Below are 27,157 nucleotides of genomic sequence, written 5' to 3' on the forward strand. Positions count from 1 at the left end.
TCTCCTCTCCCCCCCCGCCCCGCTTGTGGGCGCTTCCTCTGGTGCTCATGAAGCCAGGTACTTGTTCCTCCACTTGCCCAAGCTAGTTAATACTGGCTGGAAAGTCACCCCTTGCCTCTGAAGAAGGGGGAGAATTTTCTGGCGAATGGCCCCGTCCCTTTACGAGAGGCTTAATGTGTGGCGGGGGCAACTGAAGTTTTTCATGGCAGGGAGGCGGGAAGCCTTCGAAGGGACGAGGCCTCTGTCCTCCAGGCAGTTGGCAGCTCCGCTCCAGAGTGCGGTATACTCTCCGTCAAGAGCGGCAGTGGGGCTCCAAGGTGCCAAGACCCCGCCCTCTGACTCCAGGTGCAGGGCAGCAAAGGAGAGGCTGTGCCTGCCCATCGGGAAGGGCAAGACTGAGCACCTCCAGAGTTCTGCAGTTGCTTGATGTGTTCCAAGCTGGACACCGCACCCATTCCTGTCTGCCGAAGCAACGCACCAGGGGTACTGATGCCTTTAGAAGCAAGGCTGTAACGGGCAATGCCCTTCGTCATCCCATCAGCCTCGCAAGGAATGCTCTCACTCACCCCCCCCCCCCCCCGCCAAGCTTGACAGGCAAGCAGCTTTCCTGCAAAACACAAGCTACAACCAGACTAGTGAGGCCCAGCAGCGTTTAGTAGTTACGAGTATTAGCCCGGGCACTGGGAGGCTCAGATTTGGGACCCCCCACACCCAGCCATGAAAGCTTGTGGGGCGACCTTGGGCCATTTGCGCAGGCTCTGTTTCGCCTGCTTGTAAGGAAGGGAAGAGGACGAGGTCAGCCTGTTTGATGCCCACTGGGGTAGGAGTGGAGCAAATATACAAGAGGCAAACCCCGCCCCCCGAAACCGAAACAAGCAGGCATCTATTTTTTCGTTTCAAAAAGAAAGGAGCTTGTGTGTGTGTGTGGTTTATTTTGAAACAAATGGCCATCCTACATTCTTCTAACCCACCTGGTGCAAGTCCTGCCTGAGAAACACGCCCCCCCCCCGCCCCGGTTCGTGCATTGCTTCTGCACTCAGGTACCTGAGGGGTATTAAGACAAATCTGTCCAATGCAAAGCAAGGCAAAGCCGCTCCCCCTGAGTGCTGGAGGCCCCCGGGGCCAAAAGGCAAAGCGGCTTCTTCAGGTTCCCAGCACTGCTCTTCTCCTCAGCAAGGAGCCCCAAGAGCGCTGCAGAAGAGGAGCGGGCATCAGGGCAACGATTCCCACGCTGCCCAGCAGTTCAGGCAAGAGGCCTGCTAAGATGGCAGCAGCGCTCCCGCCCCGCCCCTTGGCTCACGCTTCATTAAGGGCTTTCCAACTCGAGCTGGGCACCAAGTTGTCACCGCTCAGGGCCATGCATTTCGGTCTCCTACTTGTTCAGAACTGTTCAGCCCTGGGTGTGGAGGGAGGGGTGGAACAGTGTCCCTGCTAGATTATTTCTTCATCTTACGGCAGAGGCACAGCTGCAAGTTCAACTCACTCAGTTCTGGCCACAACAACGACGACATTTCTCGCTGGAACGGATCAGCCCCAACCCGGCAGCTAGGCAGCTTAAGGCCAACTCCTCACAAGCCATTTTCTCTGGGGCTGACGTCGTCCCAACGCCCAGTTTTTATGGAGAGCCCTGGCCACATCATTTGCAAACTGGTCCCGTCCAGTGTCCTTCCAGCTCCCCAGAGAGGGGGGGGGGGTTTGCTGACTCGCATTGCAGTGAAAGTCAGAGGGGGTTTCCCTCCTCCAAACAGGGGCTCTGATGCGCCTGGTCCCACGGCTGCTTGACTCAAAGTGTCCGTGCAGGCAGCTCTGCGGGAGGGAGTTGCTCTCTCCCAGGCAGCGGAGGCAGTTCTGGGGGCCAATCACTAAACCCAATGAACAGTGAAATGCAGAGGGACGCCAACATGAAATGCCACCATTCCGGTAAGAGGGTGAGGCCAAGCAAGGGGGCAGAGCTGGGGGGCGGGGGAGTTCAACGGGGGCAGTAGGGGAGCATCGGAAGAGCTGGGCTAGATCAGAGGAGGGTCCATCTAGTCCAGCCTCCTCTTTCCGTCTGTGGCCAGCCATTTCCCCCGGAGAGCCAATGCAGAGGGGCGAGGCCTCCCTGATGCTACCTCCTGGCACCGGTTTTTAGAGGTGGACTGCCTCTAAAGGGAGGTGGCGGTTCCCTCTAGTCACCATGGCTAGTCGCCGCCGAGAGACCCCCTCTTCCGTGAATCTGCCTAACTCGGTTTCATCTTTGTGACCTCCTCTCTGCTCGTGGCCATGGCTGCATCCGATGGCTGTGACTTCTCAGGGGTTGAGCCAAGAAGTCTTTCCTTCCGTCTGTTCCGCGTCAACTTTACCGGATACCCTCAAGTGAAGGAAAGGGGCTCCCTGCCCGCTCTCTTTACCCATTGCATCGTTTGATGTCTCGATCATGAGTCTCTTCTCAACTGAGGAGTCCCAACAACTCTCCAGCCTTTCCTCCTAGGAAAGGGGCTCCAGCCCCTTTGCTTGCTTGCCGCCTTCTACTTTCCCCACATCTACTGCAACGTCCTTTTTGAGACGCGGCGGCCAGAACACCAGAGCGGGCTCCACGATTAGACGGACGTTTCCTTCATCGGCCGCTCGGAGAAACCCACCCCGGGGCCTTCCGGGCGCCTAAACGGGCAGCGGCCCCTTTTCCTGGCGGAGGTAAAGCACGGCGCCCGGGCACCTGCCGCAGGTCCGACTGCTCTCGGCAGGCCTGTTCATCGGCCCTTTCCTTTGCTCCCTGGCGGGGATCCAAAGCGGCTCGCCTCCTCCTCCCCTCCTGCCGGCCCTCCTCGCAACAACAACCCCGCCAGGCAGGCCGGGACTGGCCGCGGGGCCCCGGCTCTGGTCTCCCCGGTTTTAGTCCCGCGCGCCGCTCACTGCGCCTCCCCGGCGGGCAGGCTGGCGGGGCCGGCGCGCGTTCCGGAGGCTCCGGGGAAGCCCCGTGGCAGCGGGCTGCAGGGGCGGCTCCCGCGGCCCCTGCGCTCCCCTGGCCGGGCAGAGGCGCCGCCGGAGGGCCTCCCGCGGAGGGCGCTTCGGCCGCGGCTCTCGACCGGCGGGGAAGCGGCCCGGGAAGAGGAGCCGCGCGGCGCACGACACGGGGAAGGGAAGGCGCCGGCCGGAGCCTCCGGGAGGAGCGGCCCTTCGCCGCCCGGGGCTCGGCCGCCTCCTCCCCGCTGCGCCGGCCATCAAGGGGGCGGCAGGGCTCGCCGGCGCGCCCGGGGCGTTCCCGGCCAGGCCCCTCCGGCCTTCTCCGCGCAGCAGGGAGGGGGGCTGGCCGCGGGGGCCGGCCGGCCGGCGAGGAGGCGCTTGGGCCCGGGCCCGGGGAGGGGAGAGGCCGAATCCCAAGAGGCCGCTGCCTTCCAACTCCGGGCAGCCTGGGAGGCGCCCCCGGCCGGGCCCCGCCCTTGCCCGGCCTCCTCGGGCCGCCGGAGCCCCCCGGGGGGACGCCGAGGCGGGACTCCTGCGGCGCCCTTCTCGGCGGCCTCCCGCCTTGGGGCTTCTTCCGGCCGCCAGCCAGTTCACTCCCCCGTCGGGTTGCGAGGCGGCGTTTCACGGGGTCTCTTCCGAGTTTTCTGCCCATGCCTTTTCTGCCTGGAGACTTCCGTCGGTGCCGAACCCCCCCGTCCAGTGGACTCTGGGGAGCAGCGCATACCCGCCCCTCTCCTTCTGCAGCCACTCCCTTGGCGGCCCATCAGTTCAAGGTCCTGGAGGGCCTTTACCCCTAAGCTCTGCTGGGGCAGAGCCACTCATCCAAACGAGGCCTTCCGCAGATACCCTCTTGCAGCGGCCTTCTCGGGAGTGGCCCCCACCGTACAAAACAGCCTCCCTGAAGAGGGCAGGGAAGCGCCCACCCTCCAGACCACCTGCAAACTATGCACGACTGAATTAGTCCGGAGCTTTTCACTCGGGCAATAGAAAAGAGCAAGACTAACAACATTTGTGGTAGGGTAGGAGCTTTCATGAGCCACAGTTCACTTCTTCAGATATAGCTGTGACTCACAAAAGCTCCTACCCTACCACAAATGTTGTTAAGTCTCACAGGTGCTGCTGGACTCTTGCTCTTTTCTCCACTGCTAGACAGACTGAGGTGGCTCCTCATCTTGACCTGCTCAGGCAATACAGCTGTGCTGTAAGGAGATGATGCAGAGAGACGCTTTGGTAAAGGGACAGGGGCTGTACTGGTGGGCGTAGAGACAATCTTCCTGGGAAGTTTCTGTTGCTTAATAAGTCATGTCAAGTTCTGACGTTTTGTTCCAGCAGCATTTGACTGCCTGTATTTGAATGGTGTGCTTCTTTTCAGACTTCTGCCATGCGCACCTTATTATAGTGTTTATTGATTTTCGCAGCTATTGATTGCATGGACTGACACTATGTCTCCCCTTTGGGTCTCAGAGAGAAAGGTGGACTATAAATATTCATAAATAAAATAGACGTGTGCCAAGCACGAGTGAGCCACAGATCCCACCTGCCCCAGGTGCTCCAGCCGATACCAGACCACAGGCCTGTGCTCCTCAGCCATGCCCCACCTCCTGGGCTGTGTTTCCCTCAGGGGCCCCACTGCCAGGCAGACACAGCCCCCCCACACACACACAACAGGTAGGGGGAGGTGCAGGATCCCACCCTGCCCACCTTGAGGGAACAGAGGATGCAGGAAACGGCCACAAGTTTTCTTACAAATTTATTACATAATAATAATAATATAATAATAATAATATAAGAAACATAGATCTCTGTGTGTGTGTGTGGGGTGTATCACAACATCGGGTAGGGGGGTGCCTGAGTCACCCCTCCCTTACTCTGCAGAAGGAAAAACCTCCTCAGGAAGGAAATCCATATAAAATAAGGGGTGACGTCAAACTGACCCTGTCAATTAAAAAACAATCAAACCAACCAAAGGGCACAGGTGGGTGGGGGTGGGGGTGGGGGGGCAGACAGAGGTGTGAGGCCAGGGGTGGTGTGGGGAGGGGGAGGGGTGCCTTGCCTCTGTGTTTCTGAGTGGCAAATTAAACTGGACCATCCCTGTCTCCAAGCACAATAGCTAGAGCCGGGGGTGTGTGGAGGATTTCATTTCTGTCCTGTTTTTGAAGTCTGGAAATACAAACCGAAGTTTATGAGTACAAAGAATTAATGGATTGAGTCGAGAACCACCACCCCCTCCCAGCATCCACAACCTTTAAAAAACCCCAAAGCAAAAAACCCAGACCTTGCTTTGTGCAGAAGGTCACCGAGGTCATTGAGAAGCCATGAGAAATCACAGTTGCCCCGGTGTGGCCTGGGCTGCCCCAACCACATCCCTGGGATTGGTTTTTAGGATGACCTCACGCTCCGGTGTTCCTCTGCCTGCCTTCTGCTGAATGGCTTTTGGAATGCAACGCATGACTTGCTCTGAAGAGAGTTGGGACAGAATTGCTCTTGTGGGCTGGACAAGATCTGAAAAAGAAGGGCCACTATTTAAATAAGTGACACCTTTGCTTCCTGTGGGGGGGGGCAGTTCTGAGGAACATCAGCTGACCACACTGGAAAGAGCCAAAGGTCCTATGGCCTGAGAGCAGACACGTGCCTCCGTGGCACAAGCTGTGGCAACAGAGACCAGAAGTTCCTGCCCACGCAGCATTGCCCCACGAGGATGGGCAGGAAAGCAAAGGTGGGAATGGATGAGCAGAACCCTCGGCATGGACTGCCTCGTTCAAGCAGAGAAGGAGCAAGAACTCGGGCTGGCCTACTGCTCTCCAGGGGGCCAGCTGGGCAGGGCAGGGCAGGGCAGGGCTGGCAGGCCACGCTGTGGCATCTCAGCCTGAATCACAGCAACGCCTGCCGATTCCTGACCGGGAGGGACCTGCCTGAGCCAAAGTCTCTCTGAAGAGACATCGATACAGTAGCGACCAAGCCCGATCCCATCTCAAGCACGGCATAGGCAAGCCTGGGGCCCCGTTTGCCTCCCCTGGAGGGGCCCCCTCCACCCCTTCCATTTGCTTGCTGACTGGGAAGAGAGGCCTGCCCCCTTGGGGCGTGTCCTTGCTCCTGCTGGGAGGTGCTGTTTCCTGGCCTCCGGAATGGGCTTTGCCCTGCCTCTGATGCTGCTATGGCTCTACTAAACCTTTAAGCCAAGGAGCTGGTGGAGGAAGACCCCTCCCTTCACCCAGCTAGATGGGACAGAACCCTGGCGGCTCACTGGCTGTGGTTCCTCTTCCCTGGGCGGCCTGTGGGCAAGGGGGGGGCATGTCCAGCGCTGCACAGAACCCACTTCTCCACCAGACCAGTGGAGATGGGGACCTTTCGGTGCACACTGGGGAAAGGGGCTCGTGTCGGCATCCAGCCTGAAACGATGATTCTCGTCCTTTGAAAGCAGAATTGGTGGGTGGCATTCATTTCAGACAAATTAACCCAGAAACGGAGGGAGGGACTCGGTGGAGGCTGCAACGAAAGAGCGGCGCTCCCAAGCGACCCCTGGACTTTGAGGGGGGGTGGAGAAGCATTCCAAGTGGGGTGAGCGGAGGCGGTGGCCAGGAGTTCTGCTCAAAACGTAGGGAGCAACTGAAGTTTCTTCTCCCCCAAGCACTCGGTGGCCCCGAGCCTGGGCTGGAAAGTGAGGGCATTTCAAGGAGGGGACTCAACATCCTCAGGACCTGGTTGGGCATCGCGTTCCTTGGAGTGACGCCTGATTGGGACTTAGCCGTGGTGTCCTCGTGGCTGATGGCTCGAAGCCTCAGCCTTGCTTTGAGGGTGGCACGCAGTGCTTGCAAGCACAGGTACGGCTGCAGCTGCTTAGTGGGGGGAAGCCGAGCAGCCCCACGCAGGGGACTCCACTGGCCTTTTGGCGAGCAGCAGAAAAACGGCTTGTGCCACTCGGCAGCCCTCTGGAAGAGAAACTGAGCCTCAAGGAAAGGGAGGGCTCTTCCAGACAAGGGCGAAGGCATCCAGCTTCCCCAGTCCCAAAGTGAACGTCCTGCAGACCCGGTCCAGTCTGCAGTCTTCAAGCCTCCTCAGGAAGAGGCGGGTGCAGGTAGGGTCTTCTCACATGGCCTCAGAAGCAGCTGCGGAAGGGACAGAGACCCAGTTCCTGCACTCAGGCACACGGCCACTAACAAGGCTCCAACCAGCTGCACATATCCCAGGAATAAGGGTGGGGGTGGCCTTGCAGTCTGCAAGCAGGGGCAGCCCTCCAACGGCCTGACTGCACGGGCCAGGGAACACAATGGGGGCGGGGGGGGGGGCTTGCAGGCCAGGAGGAAAGGGAAGACCCCGAAGTGGCTAGAGCTGGGAGAAATGGGGTCGTCCCGATCAGGGCAGAGTCTAGGGCCAGGGGTGTGGCCCCTGCGGTGGTTTAAGGCAATGGCTCCCCAAAGTGGTCAGTACTTCCCCCTGGAGGGTGGTGGGATTCCCTGGGGGTGGTAAGAGGCAAAGGGGTGATGGGGGCACCAGAGATGGGCCCCTCAGAGCACACAGTTTGCTTATTTACAACTGACCAGGCTGGAGCCTGCAGCAGAACTCCTGCCTCGCTCGAATTTGTGCCCCTGCACGGTGCTGAAAACCGGGAGAAACGACGGGAATCTTGCGTTAACATGACACCAGAGCTCCAGTCAGATCAGTATACCACGTTTTGAGAAACTGTTGTCACCGTGTGTGTGTGTGTAAAGGTTTTAATTGGGTTTTGAATAAATGTGCAATGAATGGTTAGTGTTTGGATTCTACTGAATGCCATTGTTACTATCTTCTTTAGCGAGTCACGCTATTCTGAATAATGCTTTTCATATAATAGGGCAGGGGGATGAGTTTATGGAACAAAGGGGGCTGGTTTAAGAGGAATGTTGCTGCTTCTTGCCCGAGATCTCTTTAAAAAGTTGCCACCTTTGTCCTAGTTAGGAAAGCCACCAGTGAACCCCAGGAACGGACTGCCCGGAACTCGCAGAAGGGCAAGTGGGAGGGGGCCACACCAGGCGCTGCAGCTTCCTGGCCAGACTGGGAAACTTCTGTTTTGAGATGGTGGCACTCGGTGGCACGTAACGTTGCCCCACACAGGCATTCCTGTCGTGAAACAGAGAAACCCGTCTAGCCAGTTGGAAGGTGATCAGGTTGCATATCAAAGCACCTGTGGAGGAGGTACTGGGAGACAGGACAGGGCAACACCACGCAGGCAGCCGGTGGCGTTGCTCAGTGGCTGGGATAGCGGAGGATATTCGGGTGAGGTATTGTGCTTTATGAAGAGGACCAAGGCTCGATAGGCTCGATGTGTTGTGCCGCTTGCGGCTCAGGAAGCAACGGGGCGGGCCAAGAGCCACCTGCTTTCTGAGGACAGCCGTGGGCTCTCCGCTGCAAGTTTTACGTGAGCTTCCCCCCTCAGCTATGCCTAGGCACAATGCATCCGCTGCCAGACCTACAGCACACCCCCTAGCCTCAGCCCCTCTCCAATAGCAGAATTTTCCCAAAGGGAAATAGCTTTTTTCTTCGGGAAGTTTATGGCACCATGAAACTGCTATGCAAAGGATCCAACAGGATTCTCTTTATGTGGATTATAGGTGTTTTTATTGCAATGTGGGGGGTTAGCTATATTTCGCAGCCATCTCTGGATGCATCAATTCTGGTGAAAGGCAAACAGCTCAGGCTGTGGATTCTCCACCCCAGAGGTGCTCACTTAGCACCAGCTTTGCTTACTTTTACGCCAGGGGTTAAAATGCGTGCATCTGTTAATGCCTGACCGTTTATGCTTTGATGGTGCTTACAGGGATAGGATGTTATGGAAATGGGTTTCATTAATTTTCTGTTACCGTTAGTGATTATTTCATGTTATTTGTTAGCAGCCTTCAAAGTTTTAAACTGAAAAGCGGGGCAAAACCATTTTAAACGTATCACAAATGTTTGGCACCCGAGCATGTCGCAACCTGAAAATGGGCTGGCTGACTTCAGGCTGAAAGAACCCTTTCCATATGAATGATTAAAACAGGGCTTGCTTCTGAGTAGACTCTGGCCTGGATAGCCCAGCCAAGCCTGATCTCGTCAGATCTCGGAAGCTAAGCAGGGTCAGCCTTGGTGAGTAACTGGGTGGGAGCCCTCCAAAGAAGACTGGGGCCGCAGAGGCAGGCAAACCGCCTCCGTTGGTCTCTTGCCTTGGAAACTCCACTCGGGGTTGCCGTAAGCCAGCTCTGATTTGAAGGCACTCTCTGCCACCACCTCCGAGTGGGCCTGCTTAGGACTGTTCCCTAAATGTATGACTTTGGGTTGATAGTGCTTTGGAAGGGCAATGGCGGGGCACGTGGAATGGAACACGTGACTCAGTGACCGGGACGCACAGGAAATACCGGAGAAGGGTTGGCACCAAGGGGATGAACAAGCGTGAACATTTTTTCAATGACAACCAGAAATATCTCTCTGCTTTTGAACATGCCATTTAAAAATCAGTATCAAAAGCAAAATGTACAGATTATTCAAACAAAGAGCACGTCTTATTCTCTAGAAACAGGCTGAAAAGTGGAAAACCCTGTTTGCGATGTTTATACATTTGGACACCACCAATTGGGGTACCGAAGGGCTCGGATTTAAAAATTCCAGCACCAATGATTCTGTCCCATTCTCCTTGCCTCAAGCTATTGCCATAATTCAAGATGGTCTGTGAGCGCATGCATGAGCGAGACAGAGAGAGGCCAACGGTTGGCCACAGACACGGCCCCGTCTGTGTGGCTCAGCAGCTCCGCACCCCGTGGGGGCTGGGGGAACTGGGCCACAGCTGGCCACTTGCGGAGAGGCGAGGAAAAGCCTCCTCCTGATCCAGCAGGAGCTGTTCAGAAGCTGGACTGTGCCGAGGGTATCTGTGGGGGCGGGGGCACGCTGCTTACCTCTGACCTGTTGCCTGAAGGAAGCCTACGGGAGTCCAGAGCTGAGCGAGGGACGGCATGGCAGGGCCTCCCCTCCTCCGGCCCCTGTAGCAGCAGCAGCAGCAGGATTAGGAGGGCAGATCCTGCCCTTATCCTACACCCACTGACCCAAGCCTGAGGCCTCCTTCCTGCTTAAGGAATTCAAGGGGCTCGTCCCCCGGAGGGAGTCTTCTAGGAGGACGGTTGGGTCCACCCAATGCCTTTACAGAAGAACAAGCACCCCCGCCTTCCCCCCCCCACAGCCTTCTTAGACTGGGCCCGTTTCCCACTGCTCTTGCGTGGGGCTGGGCATGGCAGGCAAATCTCCCTAAGCAGCAGCCAACTGCACAAAACAGAGCCCTTGGTCCCAGGCAGCAGGGGACCCCCCTTGGACTCCCCCCCCCCGCCAGGGGGGTCCAGGAGGAATGGAGGGGGGGAAGTGCCGAGGGTGGGGGCTGTGGCAGCTCCCTCTGGTTTCTCCTGCAGCTCTGCCCAGCAGGAATGGAAGACTTGGCGCGTCCTCAAAACCACGTGCAATTCTGCAATTCTCCTCCCAGTCTTTAAACTTCAGAGCATCTGAAAGCAGACTGCAAAAGAACTTCCCCCAACATTCATTCAGTCAGTCACTAAAAACTCCCACAAGCGTTGCCGGAAAGAGCAACACGTGCCCACATCCCAGCAAGATATAGCTTTAGTAAACCATAACAAAACAAGGTGGCTATAGATATAGATATATAGATATTTGTTCTTTTTTTCCTTTTCAAATATATAGCTGATTAAAAAGATGCAAAAATGAGTGACTAAGACGGAGTGGGTGGGGATTCTGGCGCTGGCATATCCCCATGTTGGGACCGCCAGCAGGTCTACAGAAATGCACAGAGATTATAGACTCCTTCAATGCGTCCCACGACCCCAGAGAAAAACGAGACCTCCCCCCTCCCCCATGAATGCTGGCAAAGCAGAAGCAGCTGGATTCTCCACTTGCCCCCCTTCGATGCCCCCAAACATGCTTCTATCCATGCGACTTCAGCCCCCCTCTCACCAGGGCAAAGGAACCGAGTCCCCCCAAGGCAGGGCTTTCTCTTGTGTGTGTGTGTGTGTGTGTGTGTGTGTCTCAGCCTGACTCCGGGCGTGGCCTCCTCCTCGTCCACCTAGCAATGAGGGAGCTCCTCCTGGGATAGGATTGGGAGGAGCTGGGATGGGGGGCGCTAGCAGTGGGGCGCAGAGCCCACTGACTTCCCACAGGGGGTTCCCTTCCTGTCTTCTTCCAGCTGACTTCCAGCTCCCTGGCAGAAGCGCCTCTCCTGCCACAGCTTGGCCAGTGCCCTCTTCTGCCACTGCTCCGCTTCCTTCGAAGGACCTGCTCGGTCAACACAGGGACCCTCCATTCCAGTCTCTACCTCCTTGGAGACGGCATCCCTAGCCGACTTCTTGGGCCCTGGGGATGGATTCAGCCCCTTTCTAAAGACACCTCCACGCTGGCATCTGGCCCTCCCAAAGACCCCTTAGCACCCCAGAGACCCTTACAATACAGCTGCACGGAGACCCCGCCAGCCTTTCACAGCCTGTTGCCGGGCAGCCCCCCCTTTCCCAGGCTCCGATCCCGCCCATGATTTCTCCTCCTCGCCGCCCTCTGCCTGTGCTCTGAGCCTACAAGCAGGGGCCTCCATACAGGTATGACGTATTTGAGAGGAGTGCCTCCCCTTCTCCCCCCCCCCGCCTCTAACCTCCCATCCCAGTGACCCTCTTGGGGAAGGGCACGTCCTGTGAAACGCAGGGCGGACTTCCCAGGAGGAAGAGACACAGGGGTGGGTTTTCATGCAAAGTCCCTGTTCCCCGAGAGAGACGCCAGGTGCACAGGGGGCCCTGCATGTTGGAGAGCGGGGAAGGGAGAGGAGGTCCTTGCCCACTCCCTGCCCTTCAGTGCAGCGGCCAGAGTAGGAGAATGCGAGGGGTTCCTGTTGACTGGTCTAGGAGAAATGCCCCCACCCGCTAGCACGCTGGCTGCCTGGGAGGGTCAGCTGTCGACCAGCTGCTTGAGTGCCCGCTCAATGTTCATGCGATGCCCGACCCGCGTCACCCCCAGCTCCACAAAGTCCTCCTTGGTCAGGGCCGGCAGGTGGGTGCCCTCAATCTCATTGTCCTCAAACTTGTCCCTGTGCTCCACCAGGTTAATGCTTTCCAGCCAGTCCCCGACATCATACTTATTCCACAGCTGCAGGGGCTTCTGCACGAAGGGCCGAGGCGGGTGGAGGGTGTGCAAGGGAGGGGCCGGGGAAGGCGAGGGCGACGGCGAGCGGCTTCGGGCACTAACGCTCCTCACCACAAAGCGCACTTCCTTGGGCTCGTGCGGGATGGAGAGGCTGGAGGATTTGAGGATGGCCGGCGGGGTGAGCCCGTAGGGCCGCACGGTGCTGAGAGGGTCTGTCCTATCCAGGGCAGGCTTCACCGGGCTGGGGGTGCGGCGGGTCACAGGGTAGCGGCTGCCGGGACGCACGGTGTAGGTGGTGCCAGAGCTGCGCTGGGAAATGGTACTCAGTTCTCCTAAACTACTGAAAAGTCTGTGGAGAGAGAGAGAGAAGGGAAAGCAAAAGCAGTGGTCAGAGAAGGCCTCAGGCACCAGGCCACCTACCCACACACACACACACACACACAGCCTACACAGGGGAGGGAGGGGCTTGCGGCACTGCAGCACCCACTGCGGATGCTCCCCCAGGGCAGCAAATTCCCAGAGACGGCAGCAAGGGCGGACCTCTTTGCCATCTCCTCCTGCCTGGAACCACAGCAGGCCCTGGCCTTTCTAACTGGGATTTGGTGAGCCCCCTCTTGACACAATGGCTTCCCTTTCCCTGCAAACATGACAAGATCCCTGATAGTTCCCAAAGGCAAGCCCACCTGGGCACACCTGCAGCTCCATACAGCCAGGGGAAAGAGTCACACACACAGAGGCTTGGATTCTTCAGGGAACCATCTGGTAAGGTGAGATGAGAGACCCCCACCCACCCCACCCCAGGCTTCAATACCCCAGGAGTGGGAGATGTCAGTCATGCCCAGAAGGCAGCTCTGCTCCCGTCAAATAGATGCCCAGCGCTACGCTGACTGGATTTCAGCCCCCCTGCGCTGGGGACTTGAGGTGCTGAGATGCAGGTGCAATACGAGCTGCCTTTTATGTTGAATGCTGCATTTATACGATTGTGACCCATGTTTTTAATTTTTAAAATGTATTTATGTTGCAAATCTGCTCTGAGCCCGCTTGCGGGGAGACAGGACTAGAAATCAAATTAATAAAAATAAGTAACAACAGGCAGAGCCGCGTGGCTCCGGCGAGCGGTCCACCTGGGGTTAGCGGCTTTGGTCTGGGCAACTCCTGGAGGGATAGAGGATGGGGGGGGCGGGGTTGGGGAGGGGAGGTGCCCCAGCAGCCTCTAGTGCCAGAGTCCGCCCTCCACGGCAGCCACTTTCTCCAGGGGAACTGATCTCTACAGTACGGGAATCTCTGTCAGGCCCTACGTGGAGGCTGGCAACCCGAAGTCAGCTTCTTGCCCCACACAGCGGCCAGTTGCCCCGGTGCACCCACTCGCTTTGTGGGGGGCTTCAGAGAGATTTTGAGTATCAGCACGGGGGAGAACCTGCACACTGCTGAGTCCAAAGGATTCCTGGGGACTCTCCCTCCCACTGAGGCCAAAGATTTTGCCCCGGGGGAGGGGGGGAGGGGGCTGCGGGAATTAAAGGCACGGCCCTGCAGTGGACCAGCGGCCTGAAGCAGGGAGGATTCCCGGGTGCTGCGTCGGGACTACCAACCCAGACTACAGAGACTAGTTCCCCGGAGGAAAGGGCGGCTTCAGGGGGCACTGCCAGCAGAGCCCGCTGGGCTCCCTCTCCCCTCCCCAAACTCCCCCCCCCATGCGCCACCCTCAAATGCCCAGGGATTTCCCAGCCGGAGCGGGCAACCCTCTCTTGCCTTGCGGGGGGCGGGGGCGGGGGGCCGAGACTCCAAGGCTCATATGGGTTTCCCCAGGGGCAGCTGCAGAGGTGCAGGGCAGAGGAACAGCCAGGCTCTTCCAGCCTTGGGCTGAGGCACCTTCCAGCTCTCTGGCTCATGGCTTTTGGCAAGCCAGGCCTCCAGTTCCCAGTCGGAAAAAGGCCCTGGCTCCAGTTGGAGGACAGACCAAGGAAACTTCAAGAACTTGGAGAAAGAGCGCAAGAAGCAGCTCGTTCAGGCTCCAAAGCACGTGCCTGAAGCCTCGTCCCATGAGTGGCGAGCGGAGGAAAAAGTGCACCCCGGAGGACTCTTTACAGCCCTCTGAGCAGGTTCGGGCTGTCCTGCAGGGGAGGAGGTGGGAGGTCTGAGCTGGTCTCGGGCTGAGTCAGCAGAGATCTGCCCAAGTTGGGCCTGAATATGCACGCCCCTTTGAGGCCCACCCCAAACAACCCCCCCAAGTCTTCCGCCTGCCTCCCCCAAGCATCCTGGTAGTCAGCAGCTAGAGAATGACAGGGTCTATTATTTAACACTGCCAAAAAAGAAAAAGAAAAAAGGGAACTCTTAAAACATCTACACCACCCCTCCATCTTTCGACAACTCTGCCGAGGAGAGTAGCCAAGCTCGAGAAGGCTCGACCAAGGAAGTCTGAGGGGTCAGGAAGGATCGCAGCTAAGGGCAGGCGGGGCGCAGGCACAGGGGTGGGTGGGTGGGTGGGGGAACGTGTGTGCCACTGATGCACTCACTGTCCATGCAAGAAGATCAAGTTTTCAGCATGGGTGGCCTTGGTCCACAGAGGAGAGTAAGCAAGGAGCCGGCTGGCTGCCCTGTGGCTTTCCACCAGCCATCAGGCCCCATCCTGGCAGAAATGGCAGCCTGCCTGCTGCCAGCAAGAGGTGCCAGGGCCACTTGGCTCTGAAGCTGCAGGAAGGGCATCCCAGAGAGGGCCAGAGGGCAGCCGGCCACCTGCACCCCCGGCCACAGCTCTCTTTCGGGCAGGTATGGGTAACTAAAGAGGAGCTTGTCTCCTCTCTGCTGTTCTGTTCCCCAGCACCAGCCAGGATCCCATCCAGCCCCGCACATACGCTCGTGCAGCGGCAGGATGGTGTGTGCATCCGCAAAACAAGCCTGCGCACTTGCTACCCCCCCCGGGGCAGCAGAGGAAAGCACAGCGAAGCCGGGAGGGCCTTCATGCACAGCCCCGGGGTGGTGTGTGCTGCAGTGGGGGGGGGGGGGGAGGAGTCTGCACACACGAGCAGCCGATTGCCTGGCAGAGTGCTGTGCAGCTGCTGGCGTGCATCTATTGCGGTTAAAGACCACAGATGCTGAAGGCCCAGGGAGCCTCACCCCAGCCCAGCTTGCAGGCAGGAAGCCTCTGGGGGTGGGGGGGTCCTAGCTGCTCAGGCAAGAAGAGCCTTACACCCCACATGCGCCTTTGCAGTGATTGCTCCTAATGCAGCGGTGTGGGGCGGGTCGAATTTAAGGGGCTGAACTCAGGAGGGCCCATTCAACGCTGTCCCCTTGCGTCTTTTTTTCCTGCTGAACTCCACCCCCCCCCCCCGGACTTGTGCTGGAGAAAAAATGCGTGTCCCAGTAAATTTTCCCAGCAGAGATCTTCCAGGGCGCTCACAGCCTTTCTCTGCAATCTCGGCGGGCTACGGTGTGTTGGGAATGACCTTCTCTACTCCCGTTCTCTGTGTCTGGAGTTCCGTAATCTGCAGGCTGCAGGACAGCCGAGGTCTGGTGTGGTGGGGAGGTGGGTCAAGGCCTCAACCCGCTGGGGCTGAAGCAATGCCTCTTTGGCCTTCATCATACTCCGCCACCAGAACTGCCCCTGACATAATTTATGGCAGGAGTCACTGACGAGGGCATTGGGCTTGGGTCTGGGCAAGTCACTTAACCTCTGTTTCCCATCAGCAAACTGGGACTAACCACTATCCCCCTCATCAAACGGTTATTTGTCAAGAGAATGACCAAGCCCTCTGCATACTTAAGACCTTATGGAGGTGATTCACCCTCGCCCTGTGCAGCTCACCTCTCCTGTGCTGGCTCAGGCACAGAGGAGGTTTGGTCCGGCCTGGCTCAGCTCCTCAGACTAAATGGATGCCTTCTGCCCAGCAACTGGCAGAAAACGAGGAGGTCTCAGAGCCAAGCTACAAGTGACGCCTGACACAGGTTGGACACTTGTCAGCGTCCCTCAAGTTTTGATGGGAAATGTAGGCGTCCTGGGCCGTTTCCAGATGGCTCACCTTCTGCCGCTCCATGCCGCAACGTCGCGGCTTGTCCTGGGGCGAACGCGAAATATTGCACGAGTTTTGTGCGACGTTGTGCAAAACTCACGCGAGAAAACGCAGTATTTCGCATTTTCCCCGGCACGAGCCGCGACGTTGCGGCATGAAGGTAAGTCATCTGGAAACAGCCCTGGTTTTACAGCTTGGCTCTCCATTACAGCTGCAAGACCAGGATGCCTACATTTCCCATCAAGACTTGAGGGAAGCTGACAAGTGTCCAACCTGTGTCAGGCGTCACTTGTAGCTTGGCTCTCAGTGCCAAGGTGGTGGGACATTGAACGCATGCCAGGGAAAATGACAACATGCCTACCCTCACTGATGAAAGAACACCCCAAGCACAGGGGAGAGCAACCTCAGGGTCTAGAGGGAATTTCTGGGGAGAGGGCTGGAAGGTCAATGGCGCTTCTGCTAGAGCTCTATCTGGATGCCTCTTTGAGCACAATGGATTAAGGAAGAAGCCTCTTTCTTGCTCCCCACATACCTCACGGCAGCCCCCCCCCCAAACCAAGTCTCCCAGCTTGCTTTCTGAGAGACAGAAATTCATTCCAAGACACCACCTGCCCCATTTAAGTAACTTATTCCAAGAGGAAACATTGACACACGAGCTTAATGTGCACAGTGAAATTGAAACTGATGAGAATTAGCTGCACTTAACTGGATCAGGTTGAGAAGTACAAAAACCGCTCTGCTTTGGTTCAAGGAAGAAGCTTTCCTCACATTGAATGTCTGGAGACCTTCGGACTCCATCAGTGGGGAAGTGGGGCAAGCTAGCTCTGTATTATTCAAGCAGCTCTTTATCCTGCCTCTGAGCAGCATAGGTACAGAGCCACACTGCACAGCAAGCATTGCCCCCTCCCCTCCCTGCAGCCCCCACCCACCCCTGCCCTGGCCATGGCGCACACACTCACAGCTCTTTTCGTGATTGGCAGGAGAAGCTGCTGGTGGGGTGGGAGCTCAACATCCACTGCCTGGCCCCAGACCCCACGCCAGAAGACATTTGGAAGGAAGTCTAGGAACCTGTCGAGAGGGCTTGGGAAGGCTGCCAGTCACAGACCATCTGGCAGGGTGCCTCGGCCACAAATGCGCCCCCCCCACACTGACTCTCTGGCCCACTCAATAGCAGGTGGAGCCATTTCTTGAGAGCCCCTCTCTTCAAAAATAGCAAAATAGCAAAAGCAACTCTGCCCCTCAATCAGAACCAGAGCGGTGCCAAATAAGCTCTGCCCGCTGTGCCATGCCCTGTGTACTCCTCCCTCCTCCCTTTCTGTACTGGGCGCAAAGGCAAAAGCTTCTCTTCCAATAGGCCTTCTGTGCAAGCCGGGAGGGAGGGTCAGCAAGGCTCCTCCCCCAGGGCTGGAGAGGCCAGGGCAACCGTGGAAGTGCTCTGATGGATGGAAGAAACGGCACGTGGACAGCTGTAGCACGGAAACACCAGCCACGCTCTCATTCCACCCCCCTCCCCAAGCTAAAGCGGCCGGTACGGCATGTGCATCAGAAATGGAGCAGCACTGCAGGGACACAAAGACTGTTCCAGGACCACACGAGACAGGAGGGAGCAGGCAGAGGAGACCCCAAAGCTCATGAAAATCCAAACGAGGGGGAGGGCAATGCGGCAGGCCAGTGCAGGGCAATGGGAACAACAGCTGCATCCTGCAGCATGGACCGTGGAAGGACGTCTGGAGGCGGAAGGGGCGGCCACGCAAAGGCCTCCTGGACGCTCATCCCCGCCCACCCGTGAGGCCTGCCTGAAGGCGGCAAGTGCAGGCAGTGCCGTGGGACTCCTCCTCCCAGGCGAAGCTGCAGACGCTGTACGTATGCACGGGGACAGAGAAGGGAGCTGTGCTCCAGCTGCCACTGAGGGGGTCCATCTGGACCATCTAAGCGAGTGCTAAAGGAGGGCGGGGGACTTTGCAATGGCTCCCACCCTCCCTGGGAGCAACATAATAGCCTCAGCCTGTGGGATGGCACACACACACACACACACACGTGCATGCGCAGACATACACACAAGCAAGCAGGCTTCGCAGCAGAGCATGTGGGACTCGTGTTGAGTTCTGCACCCCATGGCTGTTTTCAAAATGCAGGCCGCCTCCAGGCCTGATCCCAGCCGAGCTGTAGGAGGCCCTGAGATGCGTGTTCAGGAGTCAGGAAGACCCTCAGAATCCTGGAGACTCCCCACTCTGCTCTCGGGGAGCCTGGCTCAGTGGGAAGGGGGGCTCTCGGGATGCCCCATGCAGGCTCCGTGGCCAAGGCGCAAGGGCTGGGCTTTGCAGGGAGCGGCGGCAGCAGCGGCAGCAGCAGCAGCTTCTGAACAGCACAGAACCCCCTTTCGGTGGCCCCAGAGGCAAGCCACGGACGCTGCACTTGGGCACGCCCTCCCTTCTTCTGGGGCCTCAGGGGGCCACAGAAGGATGTAGATAAGCCCTGACTCAGAAGTCCACTTTTGAACGGGGCGGGGAGGGTCATCCACCCACCGATCACTTGCCCCTGGGGAGAAGCCTCCAGCCAACCCCTAGCTCCCCCCGGGGCTGTCTCTCCTGCAGACGAGAGCTTCCTCCTGGGACTCAGTGGCACAGAACATCACGAGACAGGGAGACAGACATGCTCGGGGGCACAGAGGGGCAGGACAGGGACCGAGCCACACTGCACAGCAAGCATTGCCCCCTCCCCTCCCCTCCCGGCAGCCCCCACCCAGCCCACGGCACACACAGACAGCGGCAGCACAGTCAAGACGGAGGGAGGGAGGACATGGGGTTGCTATGAGAATGGAAGATGCTCACTTACACAACTTGCCCACCCTCCTGAGGCCTGAGGCGGATCTAGACAGAGCAGCGCAGACATGCAGATGAGGGAGCAGGAAGAGAGGCAATGAGAGAAATGTTAGCATCAGTCCAAGGCACCAGGAGCAACAATGAGAAAAAGGAACAGGCATCGTCACAAACCGGGCGGCAGTCACGGCGGCTCCCAGAAGCCAAGGCCTGGCCGGGGACCGTCTCCACGAGGGGAGGGCAGCAGAGCCTTGCTGGCCTTGGCGATGGGGCACCCCAGCAAGGCAGCATCAGCAGTCTCTGAACCCAAGCAGAAGGGACCCCCCCATCAACTGTGGCCATAAGCCCTCCCCCCCTGCTCAGGTGTGCCTTTCGCCTCCACAGACCCTCCTCCCCTCCACCTCTTTGGAGAGGGGCCTGTTCTGCTTAGGGGCAGGGGCAGGCGAAGGGCCCAGCAGGGCTTGAGGGGCTGGGAAGGCAGCTGGCCAGGGGACCAAGGCCTTTGGCACCAAAGGATTCTGGGAGGCAGCTCCGATCTAGCCAGTGCAGCATCCTTGGAGTCACATTCCTGATCCGCGAGAGGCAACGGGGCAGTCATAGCTGCACGGATACAACAGCCAAAGCCAGAGGCAAAGCAATGGGTGTCTCCTGGGAATCAAAGGCGGAGGGGAGAGAAAGAGTGGATGAAAGAGGAGGGTCAGGGGGGGACAGCGCCAGAGGGGATGGCCAGGGTGCAGCGCAAGTTGGCACGGTCCCTGCTCCACCCCCAAATGTGCATACCTGGCAGGCCAGAAGGCCCCAGAGCTGTACGTGTGCCCGTGAGAGAGTCGGCCCTGGGAATGAGCTGTAGCCTGGGGGTGGCTCCTGCCTCCTCTGTGTACAAGCCCACCGGCATCACCTAACGGGAGGGGCTCCAAAGCGAGAGCCACTCCAGTGCTTTGGAACGGTTTTCCCTGGTTCTCGGGGGGGGGGGGCAAAGCCTCCCCCCTCCTTCCCTGCCTGTTCCTTCAAGCAGTTTCCGCTGCCTTTGCAGCCACATTGGGTTGGCTGCCCAGGGGCAGGGCAGGGAGCCTGAAACCAGAGATGGGGCAGCAGCAGCGGAAGAGGCCCGAGAGAGGAGCCCCGTCTTTCTTTCAAGGGCACTGCACCACTGCCTTCCCCGGAGGCCTCTCCCTCTAAGTCGCCCCCCCCCCCCAACACAGCACTGCCGCGAGGCCCTCCCCTCAAAGCAAGGCCGCGACTGCCCTCCTTTCCGTCCAGGGCATTCAATTCATCAGGACAAAGCTTGAAGACGCCCACAACTCCCTACTGCTTGCCTGAGGCCAGTAACAAACGGTCACCAAGATGGATTGTCTGAGTAATCCCTCCAGCAAAGTCTCTAAGGTGGGTCCTGCCGGGGACCCCGCTGCCTTCCTTGGGACCAGGACACATTGACACTACAGTGCCACCAATGAACCGGCAAGAGGCCACGGTGGTGCGGGTCAAAGTGATTCAACTGGCAACTCTGGATTCTCTGGATCCTTGTCCTGCCCAGGGGCCGGGAATGGAGACCCGCTGCCCTTCGCAGCCCTGGCCTCTCCACCCCTCCTTGCCTGCTCCCCACTTAGTGTCCCAACAGAGACATTTTAGCTGCCTTCCGATGCTGCTGTGTGAAAGCTCCGCCAGCGATCTCCATTCGGAGTTGGTCAGAACATTAATTTCTGGTCAAAATGTTTTTCTTGCTGGAAAAGGTGCAGGGGAGTAACGCTCTTAGCTTAACTGGAGACTCTTTCAAAATCTCACGCCATCTCTCAGGGGCACAACAGAGGAACCATACTCTCCTAGGGAGCACGTAACTGCGGCCCCTTCCCATGAGCATGCACGAGCCGAAGGCCGAGGCCCATCGCTTGCTGGGCAGGACGATGACGGGGGTGAGCTCAGATTAGTCGGAGGTCAGCGGCTGATGAGATGAAGCTGCCGGGGCTTGCAGGGTGGCAAATGCATGCTGTGCTTTGTTGCCCACAATGCCCCCGCATCCTTGTAGGCTGTGGGCTTGGACACAATCCAAAAGGCACATCCCCCTCCTCCCAGAGAAGACCCCCCCACTGCCCATTTGGACCTGGCCCTTCCCTGCTTTGGGGTGTTGCATCCTCTCCACACACACTTTATGTGCTTCTTCTGCACGAGTAGGAAATAATTCCACAGCAGCCGAGTTCCCATGGGATGAGCGCTCTCTCTCTCCCCTCGCCCCCTCCCGCTTTCATGCTTTACTACTTGAGACTCCGGTAAGTTCTAGACGGAGAGGCAGGAAACGGATTGTCCTCATCCTGGTGGGGAACAGAGCAAAGTGATGAGGAACCCTTCCTGGGCCGCTTTGCAGCACTGATTTATTTTGGACACTTTCAACCTGCTTTTCTCCATACAACATGGACCCAAAGCGGCTTTCAATGTACAAAATGCAAATGACACATTTTACAGATATGCAATTAATGCTAATTTTACACTTCTGACTTGCCATGTATAAAGCGGCTGACAAACCTCCGGCCAAGGTCTCCCTGCCAAACAGGCATGCTCTGCGGCAAGGCAGAAAGGCGCAACGCCATTGGCAAGGAAATGCCAGCATCCCAAGGATATGAGAAAAGGTATGGGGAGTGGGCCTGGACTCAGACCACCTGAGAAAGTTTGCTTTGGGGTACAATGGGACAGCCCGGCAGAGCTATCGCTGCAGAAGGGTTCTTCCCAACCCAAGCCCTTTGGGGGCTCCCTGGGACAGCACAGAAGATTAAAAAGGCCCCCGGAAGCCTCCTGGGCTGCCCGCGACACTGGAAGGCCAAAGGGAGCGCTTCTTATCCTCTGACACTCGCAGTCTCTTGCTCTCCGCTCCACCAATGGAGCACACGGCCTGGCTCGCCCGGGCTGCCCACAAAGGGATGCTCTTTTCTTTCCTGGCTTCCTGCAAAGCAGCAGGAGCAGATATGGCCGGAAGGTGGGCGCCCACGGCCATTGGCCTAGAGTCCGAGTACAATTTTGCTTTCATCAGGGTGATCTATGGGAACGCTTTTCAGAGCAATGGAGACTGCACGGGTCTTCTGCTGTGGGGACCAGTTCTGTCAAAGTGCCCGAAGGTCCCCTCTGACTGTCAAGGAGACTCCCCACCTCCAGCCTCAGCCTGCCCTAGTGAAGGCTGTGAGGGCCAGTCGGAATCAGGGACCCTCTCTCGGCAGAAGAGTACTCGCACCCGCAGTCAGGCCAAAGGACCCTCCCCAGTGGCTTCCCCACGCATCAGACGGGAGAGGCTTGCCTGGCCCTTGCCTGAGTGCCCCCCTGATTTCAGAATGGGAGTGCCAGTCTGTTTTGAGGCATGATTTGGAACCTCACAGGAGACAACGGCAATAGCAAAGCCTACAAGGAGACGGGGCGTTGTTAACTGCAGCAGCTGGAAGCTCCCACCCGAACATGTTATGCTCTTTGACTGAAACAGAATTAACTGAGGAGTTCATAGAGAAAGAGGAAGCTTTACCCTAGGAGCCCTAGGCTTAAAAGGCTTATTTCTCTTCACTCTCTCTTTCCGATCTGTAAGAATACAAAGCAGTTGTAGGTTTTCCAAACAGCATATGAATAGAATAGATAATATATACACACACACATCTCCTTTCTTTTTTCACTCGTAGAAATTGGCTTCACATTATCCCTCGGCTGCAGGTCTGGCAGACAAGCTTGTGAGGTGCAAAGTCAAACTGCAGTTGGTCACCCGAGGATAAGCTAAAAGAGCTCGTTCTCAGCCGGCTGCTACGAATCGGGGCCAGGGGAGGCCTGCCCTTTCCATGCCGTCCTCTCGGCCCCAATATTAATCAGGTGGAGGGAAAACGGCACATCACCCAACCCAGTCCCAAGGTCCGCCAGCCTGCCCAAGTGACACTGGAGGTCTGGCTCTGGGGCAGCAGGGGCCACAGGAGCGGTGGGGCAGGGAAGCTGGTTGGAGGGAGGCACAAAGGACGTGGTCTTGAGGAACGGGGTGCTACGGGTTGCCCACCTGGACTTGCCTGGCTGCTTTCAACAGGGAGGCACTGTCAGGATGCTGCGTCCTATGTGGTTTGAAGGAACGTGCCAGGGTGTGATGGCTCCGGCCTCTTCCGTCAGACAGCTCACAAAAGACAGCTCTCCCCAGAGCGAGAGGCTGAACCCTCCTCCCCTTGGTGGGGGCACCACAAGGCTGTGAGTTGTCTCAGGTCTTGCTTAATATCCGGCCCCGCAAAGTAAGCAGAATATCATCAATGTGCTAGTGACTCCCTGGCTATGCATTGCTTGGAACGGGCTGCATCAACAGAAGTCCAGGTCACGAGAAGTGATGGTATCGCTCTACTCTGCTCTGGTTAGACCTCACCTAGAGTACTGTGTTCAGTTTTGGGCACCACAATTTAAGAAGGATGTTGACAAGCTGGAAGGTGTCCAGAGGAGGGCAATGAAGATGGTGAGGGGTCTGGAGACCAAGTCCTGTGAGGAAAGGTTGAAGGAGCTCGGTATGTTTAGCCTGGAGAGGAGAAGACTAAGAAGTGACAGGATAACCATCTTCAAGTACTTGAAGGGCTGCCACATAGAGGATGGCACGGAGTTGTTTTCCACTGCCCCAGAAGCTCGGACCAGAACCAATGGCTTGAAATTAAATCAAAAGTTTTCAGCTAAACATCGGGAAGAACTTCCTGACAGAGCGGCCCCTCAGTGGAACAGGCTTCCTCGGGAGGTGGTGGGCTCTCCTTCTTTGGAGAGTTTTAAGCAGAGGCTAGATGGCCATCGGACAGCAATGCTGATTCTGTGGACCTGGGCAGACCGTGAGGGGGAGGGCAGGAAGGGGGTTGCATCAGTGCTTGGTTTTCGTGGTCCTTCTTACATGTCCAGGGTGGTGCCGATCGCCACCTTGGGGTCGGATGGCAGGTTTGGTTTGGCTAGGGATCCATGCCCATCTTCCGGGCATGAAGCAGGGGTCACTGGGGCAGTCGGGGGGGGGCATTTATGAATGTCCTGCATTGTGCAGGGGGTTGGATTAGATGACCCTAGAGGTACCTTCCAACCCTCTGATTCTATGACTAAGCCACAGGCTGCTGCTGTGGTGGTCCACTGGCTGAATCCAGATAAGGCAAAGGGAACGCTGGTCGGAAGGGGGGCTGCTTTAACTGTGGGGTCAGTTTGGTGTAGTGGCAAGACGGATGGACGAAGATCTGGGCGACCCAGGTTTGGTTCCTTTCTCAGCCACGGAAGCTCATCGGGTGACCTTGGGCCAGTCATAAAATTTTAGCCTGGCCTACCGCACAGGGTGTTGTTGTGACTTGTGAGGATGAAAGGGAGAAGAAAGGGGGGAGCCACTGTGGATCCCTGCTAGAGAGAAAGGCAGGGCATAAACAAAGTAAAATAAATTATAAAATAAAAAATGGGAATGTTCCTCGTTCTACTGCTGGTCTCAAGTGTTGCTCAAAGCTTCGGTCCAGAGCTTGGGAGTCTTGCTGGAGCCTGGCCTGCTGCGGGAGGACTAAGTGTCCGTGGCAGCAAGAAATGCTCCTCCCCAGCAATGTTCATTTAGGATGCTGGCTCCTTATTGGCAGGCACCCAACCTGGCCCTGCTGGGCCACGCTTCAGTAGCTTCTAGGCTAGATTGCTACAAAATGCTCTGCATGGGGCTGCCTCTGAAGACTATCTGGATGCAAAAGGTGGCAGGCCGAGTGCTGTGATCAGGACCTGGCCAGCAGGGCCATGCCAATCCTATCCCGAAGCCCCTTCACTGGCTGCCCGTTGTGAAGGTCGAGCCATTCCTGGGCCTCACACACTGGAAGGACCACCCATCCCTGCGTGTTCCCACCGTGCAGCAACTGCCCTCTTCCTACAGAGGACTACAGCTAGTGCCCCCTGGGCTCAAGGCATGTTCTGCAGCAGCCTGAGATCAGCCTTGTTCGGAGGCTGCCCCATGCCTCTCTCTGCAACAGCCGAGGGGCATGTGCGGCCGGGGGGGGGGGGGTCCTGCTCCCCAGGCTTTCTGGGGAGGCCATCAAATGGAATGATTATGCAGCGCTTTGCGGGGCACTCTGGGGGAAAAGGGAATGTTTTCTTGGCTCTAAACAGGATTTTTTTTACTGGTTATTTTGATGTAGTTTGAATGTGTTTATTGTTCAATGTTTTGAATTGATACAGTTTTAATGTACTTTATTTTTATTATCCAGCTCGGGACCCTGAGCTATATCAGGAAAGTTGAGCATAGAAATATTTTAAACACACACAAACACACATTGCCCCAAGCTCACTACAGATGGGGTGCTGGCTGTAGCCTCAATTTCAACCTGGCTGGTGTCTGGATCCTTTCCTGGGGGCCAGTTCTATCAGCCCCACCAGTGGGTCAGTGAATCAGCCACGTTTCCTGACGATGCCAAGCCCGTCAAGGGGGAAGCAATCTGAAGGAACTGGATTCACTGGAAATGTGGTGCTGGAGGAGACTTTCGTGGACTCCATGGATGGCCAGAAAGACAAATTAGTGGGTTCTAGATCACATCACGCCTGAATTCTCCCTAGAACCGAAAATGACAAAACTGAGGCTATTGTGCTTTGGTCACATCATGCGAAGACAAGACTCACCAGAAAAGACAATAATGATAGGAAAGGTGAAAGGTAGCAGGAAAAAAGACTCAAAATGAGATGGCTGGACTCAACCAAGGATGCCACAGTCTCGTTTGCAAGACCTGAGCAGGTCTGTCCATGACAGGACATTTTGGAGGCCGTCAATTCACAGGATCACCAAACGTCAGAAGCAACTTGACGACACATAAGGAACGCGCACACACGCTCCGAGGGCAAGGCCAGCCGGAAACCCTAGCCCTAGGTGAAAGCTGAGACGTCTCTCTGGGGGAGGGGCTTGTCACCTGAGCAAGAAAACAAATATGAAGGACGTGTGCCTTTCAAAGTGTGTCATATTAAAACAAAATTGTTTTCTACCTATGTTCTTATTTGTTTGACTACTGAGTTGAAACTGCAACCATTTATGTTTTGGAATCAGAGATCCGATTTAGAGCTGCACATTTAGTGGAGAATTGGCACTTCAGAGGGAGAAGAAGGTGTGTGTGTGTGTGTGTGTGGGGGGGGTTACCCAGCATTCTGGTGGCAAGTGAAATGCCCATAGTTGGACAAGGTAGCAGAAGGACCTGTGGGCTGCAGGGGTGGGCAGGGGGCACAGAGGAGCCTCCTCCTCCTCCAGCCATGGGGCCCTTTGGCTAGTTGCCTGGCCGGCCTTTTATGAACAAGACATGAAGGGCAAAGCAATCCCCCGTTGCTCGCAGGGCTGGCCTGGTAAACTTGGGCTTGTGGTGCATAACCAGGAGCCACTGATGTGCCTGGGATGAACCCTGTGGAGAGCACTGAGAGAGAAAGGCATTTCAGGAACCAAGAGATGCCACTGATGGATGGATGGATGGATGGATGGATGGGTAACTGGGGAGGCTTTGGCACAATCTGTGTTGCGCTTCGCGCAGGAGACCTGGTATCTTCCCCTGAAAGCAGCACACATCTGCCTGCTGCTGGTCATGACAGGGGGCCCCTGCCTGCCTTCATTCCCCATGCCTTTCCTTGTGCGTTTAATGGTTTGCATGGCTCCTGGGCTGCTTCTTTCCATTTCACGACAGGAGGGAGGGTCCCTCTGCCCCCGCACTCCCACTGCAAGGGCCCCTCTCCCATCCGCTCGGTATGCCCAGCCTGAGACGTGCAGACGCCAGGCATCTGAGTCTTTCTTTAAAACCTTGCAAGTGCCAAGGCCAGAGTGGAGGAACGAGTCAGGGTGGAGTTTGTGCAGCGAGGGATGTCTGAAAGGCAAAACGTGTGCAGGGAGCAGTGTGGGGTGGACATGGTCTCGGGTGCAGGCAGGAAAATGGATGAGCAGCACAGCCCCAGTGCCTGGGAGGGCTTCTCGCTTGCCCAGGGAGCTACCTGGGTGGAAACGACGGCCAGAGGTGGCTGTGCTGGGCACTGGAGGGTTCCGACCCATTCACGTCGTAAAGTCATTTCTGGCCCTACAGTCTCAGGTGTGAGGAATGTAGAAACATCCATTTTCACATGGAGAGGATGACTGTTGGAAAGCAACCCACGTACACAAACTGTGTGTCTCTTCCTCTCTCTCTCTCTCTCACACACACGCATAGAGGCCAGCCTACCCTCTGATCAGTTAAAAAACCCCCAAACTGGGCCATGACCTCCATTCGATGTGCCTCCCCAGGAAAGGCCACCAAGTGAGAAGAGAGGCAGTCC

The 27,157-nt window shown here is 57.2% G+C and overlaps 1 protein-coding gene across 1 annotated transcript in view; it reads right to left on the reverse strand.

Annotated features, from left to right (window-relative positions):
* Positions 1–11,589: 11,589 nt before the first annotated feature.
* Positions 11,590–27,157, reverse strand: part of SHANK3 (SH3 and multiple ankyrin repeat domains 3) — a gene marked incomplete at its 5' end in the record, with an annotated part of 319,560 nt that continues 303,992 nt past the window's right edge. Inside the window, 1 exon segment of the mRNA XM_054988523.1 lies at positions 11,590–12,424. Coding sequence (XP_054844498.1) covers positions 11,881–12,424 — 544 coding nt within the window.

The sequence above is a fragment of the Eublepharis macularius genome, chromosome 9 (genome assembly GCF_028583425.1).
Source record: "Eublepharis macularius isolate TG4126 chromosome 9, MPM_Emac_v1.0, whole genome shotgun sequence".
Lineage (NCBI taxonomy): Eukaryota > Metazoa > Chordata > Lepidosauria > Squamata > Eublepharidae > Eublepharis > Eublepharis macularius.